Source organism: Tinamus guttatus, unplaced genomic scaffold (assembly GCF_059628265.1).
Source record: "Tinamus guttatus ecotype Peru unplaced genomic scaffold, ASM5962826v1 Tinamus_guttatus_pri_ptg000026l, whole genome shotgun sequence".
Lineage (NCBI taxonomy): Eukaryota > Metazoa > Chordata > Aves > Tinamiformes > Tinamidae > Tinamus > Tinamus guttatus.
Genome location: NW_028288560.1, coordinates 2118587 through 2128387, shown reverse-complemented (window position 1 = coordinate 2128387; position 9801 = coordinate 2118587). Strand labels below are relative to the sequence as shown.

The 9801-nt window shown below is 54.6% G+C and overlaps 1 protein-coding gene across 1 annotated transcript; it reads left to right on the top strand.

The window, feature by feature from the left end:
• The first annotated feature begins 13 nt into the window (after positions 1-13).
• Positions 14-5617, top strand: PPM1M (protein phosphatase, Mg2+/Mn2+ dependent 1M). The gene is made up of 10 exons (XM_088526495.1): positions 14-249; positions 958-1081; positions 1819-2073; positions 2222-2334; positions 2674-2758; positions 3060-3178; positions 3620-3683; positions 4613-4720; positions 5187-5335; positions 5424-5617. The coding sequence occupies exons 1-10, from the start codon at positions 14-16 to the stop codon at positions 5569-5571; spliced, it is 1401 nt and encodes a 466-aa protein (XP_088382621.1). The 3' UTR covers positions 5572-5617.
• The last annotated feature ends 4184 nt before the right edge of the window (positions 5618-9801 follow it).

The window sequence follows — 9801 nt, the reverse complement described above, 5'->3', positions numbered from 1 at the left end:
GGCCGGGGCCCCCATGTCCTCCGAGTGGCTGCGGCGGCTGCGGCGGGGCGGCCCCGCGGCGCGGCCCGGCCCGGAGCGCGAGGCGCGCGCGGCGCCCGCCGCGCTCCGCTACCGCCGGCCCCGCTTCCTGCGCGGCGCCGAGGACGGGGACGAGGACGAGGAGGAGGAGGAGGAGAGCGCGCGGGCCCGGCGGGCCGTGCGGGGCGGCGGCGGCGAGCGGGGCCTGCCCTGGGGAGCCGGCTACGCCGAGTGAGTGCGGCCGGGCCGAGCCGAGCCGAGCCGGGCCGGGGGGCGGGGTGAGGGGGCGCCCCAGCGGGCCCGGAGCCCCCGAACTCCTGGTGCTGGAGAGGAGGGGAGCGGGGCTGGCTCCTCCTGCTCTGCTCTCCGGGCTGCACCGAGGCCCCTTGGGAGCTGGGAAGGGAGGGCTGGCTGCGTCCTTCCCAGCTCCCGCGACTGCTTGAGCCTTCACCACCCCCAGAACGTAGAAACCGGCTGGAAATCTGCAAGCCTGGGGCTCGCACCCAAAGTGGCCGCTGCCCTGTGGTCCCAGGCAGCGGCAGCAGGAGCCCCTCGGCACCCCATGGCCAGGGGCTACAACACAGTGAGGAGCTGGGTGAGGGAGGTGGGTTCCCACCCTGGGACAAGCAGGAACAAGGCTGGAAGAATGGGGACAGCAGTTTTGCAACTCCCTGTGTCACCGAGGAGCGAGCGCTGCCCAGCTCCTGCCCTGTAGCTCCTTGTGTCCCTGGCCTTTCCCAGCAGTGCATACAGGACTTGATATTTAGCTTTGTGTCAAAGAGACCCTTGAAGTAACAAGAGCAGGGTGAAAGGAAGGAGCTGAGGGTCTCTCCCAGGTCCAGCCCTTTGCTGGGGCTGTGTCACGTAACTGCCAGCTGGCAGGGAGCGAGCACTGCTCAGGACGTTGGTGTGTCTCACCTGGAGCGTTTGCACCCGCAGGGTTATCAATGCCGAGAAGTCGGAGTTCAACGAGGACCAGGCAGCGTGTTGTCAAATCTCCATTCGACAGAGAGAGCTGAGCCAGGAGGAGGACGAGGAGTGGCTGATCCTGTGCTCCACGCGGGTATGTAGCCTGCTGTGTGCCTGTCCTAATCCTGCAGTGGGCCCTGATCCACATCCGAGGCCCCAGGGATGGGAAACATGGGGTTGCCTTGTCCATCCTGCGTAGCCACCAACACAGGCTGGGGCCCTTCCTGGGATATGTCTTGGAGTGCCCTGTGACTGGCCAGCTAAGGCCCAGCTCTGTCTGCACACGTATTTGGGCAGGTTATTGCTTGGGTTCTGCTGCCTCCATCTTTCCATGCTCATCTGCCACTGCTGTCTGCACTGCCCATGCCTTGGGGCATCCTATAGCTGCCCCAGCCCTTCACTCTCTTGTTCTGCTTTCAGGGTGCTGTGGACATTAATTACTATTACTCAGAGACTGCAAGGTGCACCAGCAACCCTTGCCTTACTGGGAAGAGCTTTGCCTCTTTCGTGAGCAGAAGAGGCCCCTCTGCCCTAAAACACAGAGGAGGGGCAGGCTGGGCAATGGTGCCTGCGCCCAGCTCTGGTTGGCAATCCAGCAGCTCGGAGGATGATGCCCTCGCAGGTCTGGGAGGGCAGCAAACGGGTGTCACACCAGTCTGTGCCCTGCAGGGGAGTAACCAGGTGCAGGCAAGGGCAGAGGGGGTGGAAGAGCCAGACAGAAAACATCCAGCAGAGCCCTGGCTGTTACCCTGCTGGCTACACGGCCTCGCTCCTGTTGTTCCCCCTATTCAAAGGTCTCCTTCACCTTTTTGTCTCTCCTCCCCACTGCAGTATCTGACAGGTTCCTACTGGGCGCTGTTTGATGGCCACGGTGGCCCCGAAGCTGCCATCATCGCCTCCAACTATTTGCATTACTGCATTAAGCAGAAGCTGGAGGAGGTTGTGGGGGGCATCACAGAGGCGCAGCCTCCCATGCACCTGAGCAGACGCTGCGTTTGCGACAGCGACCCCCAGTTTGTGCAGGAGAAGCAGATCCAAGCAGAAGACCTGGTGGTGGGAGCCCTGGAAAACGCCTTCCAGGAATGCGTGAGTGGTTGTGCCAAAGCAGTGGTGTCTTTTATCTTACTGGTTTCCTGGGGGCTGTGTGCAGCCAGTCAGTGCTCTGGATATCAGCTAGGAAGCACGAGGCAGCTCTGCCGCTTACATCACTCTCCCAACTTGGTTAAACCAACAGGATGAAGTAATCGGGCAGGAGATGGAAGCTACAAACCAGACTGGAGGCTGCACAGCCCTGGCAGCCCTTTATCTCCAGGGAAAGCTGTATGTGGCTAATGCTGGGGACAGCAGGTGAGCCACAGTGAAGGGGGCAGTTGCCAGGGGGCTGGGAAATAAACAGGGCTTCCCCCACCTTAATCCCACAAAAGGAACAGCCTTTCCATGCTGGGGCACAGCTGCCCAGCTGTTTCTGTGATGCCTGCTCTGGATGGATGGAGGTGCTCAGGTGGATGGAGGGAGAGAGGGATGTGCTCGTGCCTCCTGCTGCCTGGTGCTGCTTTGCCCTGGTTACAGCAGCCCTCGTGCCTGGCTGCCCGCGGGGCCGGTGTCAGCAAGAGGAGGGCAGTGCAGAAGGCTCTGCGTGGGGGATGCAGAGGACGCTGCTCAGTGCCCTGCCTCTCTCCCTCGCAGGGCACTGCTCGTTCTGAAAGACAGCGTTGTGCCCATGAGCTGCGAGTTCACACCCGAGACAGAGAGGCAGCGGATCCAGCACTTGGTGAGTGACTCCTGTCACATATCGGATAACCCAGCTGAGAGCACGTCACTAGGGGAGGGTCAGGGAGAGCTCAAGGCCAGAGCACAACTTGCTTCCTTGAAGGCTGCAGTAAGGACAGGGTGGCCGGAACTTCATCTGTAACACTTTGGGCCTTCAAGCGTGCTTCCCAACGCTGTCCTTAGGCTTTTCCCATTCTGCAGACAGGAATGTGAGTCCCACGGCAGGAGCAGTATGTGGCTTTAGTGCCCATCTCTTCCAGAGCAGCGTCTGTCCACCCTCATGTCTGTGTTCCCTCCTCCAGGCCTTTCTCTTCCCCAAGCTCCTGGGTGGCGAGTTCACACGCTTTGAGTTTCCACGGAGGTTGAAGGGAGATGACGTGGGCCAGAAAGTCCTGTACCGGGATTACTTCATGGAGGGCTGGTGAGTCCTTTCTGCACGAGGAGATGGAGGACAGCAGCGCCGCACAGAGCAGCTTTAGGGCAGAGAAGGGGCTGTGCGAACCCAGCACTGGGGAGAAGAGCCAGCTCGATGGTGCAGAACTGGGGCAGGTCACACAAGTGACGCTGCGAGTGGCTACGCAGAAGTAGCTCCCATGCTGTAGGAGCTGAGCCCTCAGAGGCAGGTCAGGAAGCAGCTACAAGGAACAGCCCTGGGCTCCCGCAGAGTGGAGCAGGGGCAAGTCCCTTGGGGAGAGGGAGAGAGCGGGGCATTTGCTGTATCTGCAAGTCTCCTTGTTTCTCCCTTGCGCAACTCCCTGGGAATAGGAGCACCGCGAGGGTCAAGTAACAGTTGAAAAGCTCAGATAAAGTTGTACCCTCAAGGCAGACAAATCCCAGGTCAACACGGAATCTTCTGTTCTAGGGGATACAAGACAGTGGAGAAAGCCGACCTCAAGTACCCTCTTGTCCACGGCCACGGGAAGCAGGTAGCTTCATGTCCTACACGCTGCAGGCAGAGGCGAGTCTGCTGGGGGTGCCTGGAGCATCCCGGTCGCTCCCAGTCACTTTCTGGAGCACTGCCACCACACTGCTGCTGCAGAGCACACACTGCTCTGCGTCCCTGCATGGGTCACAGCAGCTCCCTTTGCTTAGTGCTGCCCATTAGTGACAGCAGAGCAGGAGGAGGATGGTGTGAACTGGACCCCCTTGGGTACAGAGACTGCTTCTAGTACCTGAGCTGGAGCAGACAGGCAGCCTGGCCTTTCCTGGTCAGCCCCTGTGCACAACAGCTCATTTCAGGTGTCACCTCCCTGTGCTATCAGCAGATCTCACCACCTCCAGCAGCAACTAGTGCCTCTGCCACTAACCCCCTCACTGAAGAGGAGGTTGAAGAGCAGTCTGGAGAGGGAAGGAGGTAGGAGAAGCAGTGACTACACACAGCCAGAGTGAGTGTGCTGGGGTCAGGCAGGAGTGCTGTCACCTCCAGTGCCATTTTCCCCCATGCCACCCTCTGCAGAACTGCCTGTGCAAGGAGAAAAGTCACTTTCCTTCAAAGAAACCCAAATTATCTCCCATGTCACCCCAAGTCAAAAGCAGATGCAGCCATTGACTTCTAGATGTCTGAAGCATTACCCCAAGTACATGCTACTTCCACCAGGCTGAAACTCTAGGGCACACCAGAGTCCAACAGCCCGAGCTACTGCCAGCAAGGACCATCCACATTCAGGCAGTCGTGTCTCCATATCCACCTCAGGCCATCCTGATCACGTTATCTCTGTGATCTCCAGGGGCTGTTTGATGCAATACTTGGAGAAGGGTCATATAGGCAACACACCTTAGTCACCAAAGCCACATACCTATTTTTAGAGGTGGCACACACTGATTTTCAGTGCTGGTTTGCTTTGCTTGGAACCAGGCTCGCTTGCTGGGGACTCTGGCTGTCTCTCGAGGGCTGGGGGATCATCAGCTCAAAGTCATCGACACCAACATTGAAGTCAAACCTTTCCTCTCATGCATTCCTAAGGTGAGTCGCAGCATGCGGGAATTGCTGGAATTAAACACACTGCTCCCCCTCTGTAATAGCCCCAACTTTACAGATCTGGCAGGTCAGCCTTGTCCTGTTCCCACCCCATCTCTCCGCTTCCCAGAAAGTCCCCAGGGTTGCAGTGACCTAGCAGCACTGCAACAGGGCAACACAAAGTGGTCAGGGCACAGATGGCTAAGTCAAAGGAACCCTCTCAGCCCCCTGCTCTGTAACATTGTAGCAAGTGAAGTTGCTTCCAGCTTCCTGACCACAACAGGGTCTGCTCACAGGCAGGTTGTCACTTGGAAGAGTTTTGCTGCCTATGATTACCCTTGCACAGAGAAGCTAAAGAATCACAGGGTTGTTGAATGCTGCCAAAGTCAGATGCAACAGGGAAACTTACAACCCTTGGTAAATACCTTGAATTCTCATTGTGAGAATGTGCTTTACTCATGCTGTTCTCCAGGTGAAGGTATTTGACTTTGCTCTGCATGACATAAAGGAGGATGACATCCTTGTCATGGCAACCGATGGCCTTTGGGATGTTCTGTGCAATGAAGAGGTGGCCCATATGGTCAGGACCTTCCTTGCAGAAAACAGGACAGACCCCCACAGGTAACACCCATCTCTTACCCTTGCCACATCTCAGTGTTGCTCTTACAGCATCATGTCAAATAGAAATTCACATCTTTTTCACCCCCAGGTTTTCAGAACTGGCCAAGCACTTAGTACGCAGAGCAAGAGGAAAGAAAACAGGCCACCAGTGGATGCTGGATGACAGCCACGAAGCATCCTACGATGACATCTCTGTGTTCGTCATCCCCCTGCACAACAGGGATGTGAAGTGTTAGCATGGCCAACAGTGCTCCCCTACTGCGGAGCCACTCGGCCTCAAAGCAAGACAGGGAAGTTCGTGGTGCAGGTGCACTTCTCGAGCAAAACCACCTCCCGTGGAACCTGAGAATGCTCCGGCAGCATCATGTACAAGAGGATCAAGAAAATTAACTCTTTATGAACATGCAAGGAAAGAACAGGGGGCAACAAGTCATTCCTTTTGCTCCTTTCCCTCTATTGTGCTGAGAGATTCAAAGGCAGCCACGAAAGAGCCCAATTCCTAACATCTTCAGGTGCAGTTAGTCTCCAATCCACATCCTCATGACCTCCCCCACCTTTCTGGTTTGCACAGGAGATCCAGCCAGGCTCCCAAAGAGCTGGACACTAATCCAATCAAACTGGCTGCACAGGCTGCAGGGCCCTCAGCCACTTGCTGTTGAACAAGATCTACAGCAAGAGGAGCTGTCACTGCCAGGACAGTGTCACCCGAGGCCGTGCCTGCCCCATACAGCCCAAATGTTGAAGCAGTTGCCTAGGGCCCTTCCAGGGAGAAAGCTGCTTCCCGTAGGCAGCGCCCTTTCCGAACAAGATGCTGTCAGCAGATGAAGCTACAAAGAAGGGTACAGGCCTTGCTGTTACTTAGGAGCATTAAGTATATGGCAAATGATGCAATGTGTGTACTTCTAACAAAGGTTTGTTAGAAGTCCACGACCCTCAACAGTTTTCTGTTCATTCAGGTGTCATTCACAGCGAGGCTGCTGTTGGAGCAGTAGCCCTGATGAGATCTCAAGCAATTCAGTACATCAGCTCATTTGCTAGAAGACCTCTAAGGAAAATAAAAGCAGTTTTTCCAATGTGTCTGAGTGCTGCATTACAAACACTACGCTCATTGCAGCACCAGGGAGGGCAGGGAGCAAGATGGGCCAGACTGAATTGTGCTGGGAACTGCACTGGGCTGGTTTGGACCCTGCTCATTGGGCAGGTCACTTGGGATGTGGACAAGTCTCCCATCTTCCCAAATCCCAATTCTTGTTTTTATCATTCATTTATACACCCTGCAACATTACCCAGGGGAACAAGACAAGCCCCAGTATTTGATTGTCAAGTGCTCCAGTTCTGTAAGGATGAAAGTCCTAGTATTTAACAACTTATTTCACTGTTAACTTTCAACAGCTTTAATCTTGTCAGAGGTTTTGCACAGACCTGACATTGAAAGAGATGGCCAGAGAAGAGTGGGGGAGTATTTCCTTCAGAATGCTAAACTTGTATTTTGTTTAAACTGTGAGAGGCAGCTAGCAAATGCTTATTTCCTGCTGCAAGAACCTGGGTCAAAGAAGGGGGGAGCCTTCCCAGGTCTTTGCGTATGGTTTAAGCAAGCGCTATAACAAGAAGACTTATCTGCAGCTTGACTCCTTCCCCATTCTCTTGTGCTTAAAATGCTGCACGTGTAGTTTGACCCCACATTGCCACCCACATCCAGCAACTTGAGTGTAAGCACCTGTGAAGCCTGTCTCACTCTGAATCCAGAAGCTGTTTCTTCAGCCCCAGGGGAGGGCTCTGCCCTTGCAGCCCCATCACAGGCTTCTGTGAACACCACACATCAGACAAGCAGCTTCCCTGCTCTGGCACATTCCTGGGCCACAGAATCCTCCTGAAAGGGGCAATAAATGCAGAGATAGTGTTAGATGCATCACGTTTTCCGCTGCAGAATTTGCCTTTCCATAACCAAGGTGCTTTTAAAATACACGATTCTTCTCATTCCCCTCTCAGAAACCAACAATTTGTATCACACTGGATGAACGCAGAATTTACAGTACTCAGTAATCTGTCTACAAAATATTTATTGATAACAGCCACAACATTGAATTATCCACATATGTAGTTTTCTGTGACAAAGCATAATTTCACTTCATATATATTTACACTTATCTGGCAGATCCCATCTAGGAGTTAAATTCACAATACCAGCTCACAACCAAGGAGAACAGCTTCTCTGAAAGGCTCAACAGGACCCTAACCTCTGACCAAAAAAAATAAGGTGAAGACTCTTAAAGTGCACATATAGCCAGAAGTGAGATGGGGAAAGATGCACTGCTGCTGCCAAATTTCTTTACTGGATTTCTCTGTCCCCCAGAGCGGAGGCCGGGGTACGAACCAAGGATGAGGAGTCTGAAACGACGTCTCGACGTGGAGAATGACACCCAAGCTTCCTACAAGCCGAGCAGAGGGGCTGCCCAAGGCTGCTGCTCGTTTAGGCAGCGGGTGACGAGTCCGGCACATCCTTCATTTTGAAGGGAGGTCTTTATTCCATCCCAGAGCAGGACGGGGGGATCATCTTTTAAATCTCAACTTTGGGGGAATGGAAACTATTTTCTGCTTGGCTCTACACGGGGCTGCGTACTCTATTAGACACGCGAGGGATATTTTTATGTTTTGACGTTTCTGGGCAACCTTAAGAGCGTAACACTTACAGTCCTGGTACTTTTAGAGAAGCATGTAAAAGTTGGAAGCTAATACCTTTATTCACCTTTCAATGCCATTTCGTTTTATAGAACCAACTGGTACCGCAGGTTCTTGACTGCCGTTGGCACATTTCCATCTCCTAAAGGTGGACGGGAAGTGTTCACCACTCCATGAGCCAAAAAGAGATCTTGGCTACCACATGGGTGGCAACAGGCCCTGGAAAAGCACCCAGTTTAATTTTGAACTGCACATGAGGGTTGTGTTGTGCATGAACCTGTAAACTACCTCCACCCCAGAAAGCCACCGGTGCTCTCACGACATGCATCCTTCTAGATCAGCACTTTGATTAAAAGGAAAAAAAAACATTTCATGCTGCAATGCACAGAGATTTACAACACTGCAAGCAGAAGAGAAGTGAACAACAGTCTTCAAACCAGTGCAAAACATGAGCAAAGAGCGTTTTTAGAAAGAAAAAGCCTCCAAACGCTTGCCTGGGGAAGTTATGACAAACACAGCTGGGGGCTCTCGCTTCCCTTGTTAGCCAAGGGACTTTGCAAAACCTTCCAAGCCCATTTGCTACCAAAGGCCAAGGTCAAGCAGTTAAAACGCACCACCAACCCCAAGGAGCTGCGTGTTGTGTTAGAAAGCACCGCTCACAGACACCGACAATGGTGAAATAGCACCGGGATGCAGCAGTCCTGAGGTCGGGAAGTACTGGGGAGATCTCCTCATGGCAGGGGACCAAGCTATCCGTGTTCCTCTGCCCTGGGCATTTTGGGGGTGAGAGCAGGACTGCGCACACCAGGGACACCAAGGCACCTAACTCCAGCAGCAGACGCTGCTTGGCAAGATCTCCAGCATCATCAGTCCAGCCCCTCTTCCCTCCTCTGGCCTGGGCAGGCTGGCTCACACCACACACGATGCTAGCGCAGAGGGCTTCGAGTGTCCCCAGCAGCACGAGTGGAGGGAGGTCACAAAGCCCCACGGGAACCGGGGCCAGACCCCGGCCCGGAGCCGCGCAGGCTGCCTCCCGCTCGGCCGTCCCGCTGACGGCACCGCGCGCCCCTCGCAAGCGGCCGCCGCAGCTCAGCGCCCGCTGCGACTCCAAGGGGCCAGCGCTGCACAAGTGCTCACCCGGCAGCCCCAAACGCTCCCACAAGGGCTGTGAAAATGCAAGAGAAAGCAAGACAGGGAAGCGGCTCTACGGGCCAATTTGCTTCTCCAGGGAGACATGCTCTGAATTATATACAGGGCCCAACAGCTAAGAAATTTGGCTTTAACGTGGAACATCTAGACCAGTTACCTAAGGTAAAACATGACAGCACTGTTTTCAGCATGCACTGATACTCAGAGCACACAGAACACACCCATTTCCACGTTTATTTTGTCACCTTTCCAAGCTTTTGTATTTAGGAGAGGGGAAGTGCATGCGACAAGGCAAGGGAAAGCTTTTGCTTTCCAAGCCGTGACCCAGCAAATCAAACCAGGAGTGTTTGGCAAAGGAGGGGCACGAGGATCAGCGTGTCTACACGGGGCCTTTCCCAGCCTCCCGGCTGCCTCTCGGGGCAGTGCTTGAAGGCTGCCTCGCACTGTACCCCAGCAAGCTCCCCTGGAGTGAGAGCGCATTCCCTTCTTGTCTCCCAGAGGGACATTCCTTGGAGCCAGGCCACAGCAGAGCCAAGTCACACTGCACCTGGAACAGCTTTTGCATTCAGTTCTGCAGACTCTGTCTGGCAAGAGAGAGTAGCTCCTCCAGCGCTCACCGGAAACCTGCACGACCTGTG

What these genes read in the sequence shown, in the direction of transcription:
- PPM1M (XM_088526495.1), top strand. Translation starts at nt 14, where the DNA reads ATGTCCTCCGAGTGGCTGCGGCGGCTGCGGCGGGGCGGCCCCGCGGCG. An exon ending in GATTACTTCATGGAGGGCTG is followed by an intron (nt 3,179 to 3,619) that starts GTGAGTCCTTTC and finishes CTTCTGTTCTAG; the next exon opens with GGGATACAAGACAGTGGAGA. An exon ending in TCCACGGCCACGGGAAGCAG is followed by an intron (nt 3,684 to 4,612) that starts GTAGCTTCATGT and finishes GCTTGGAACCAG; the next exon opens with GCTCGCTTGCTGGGGACTCT.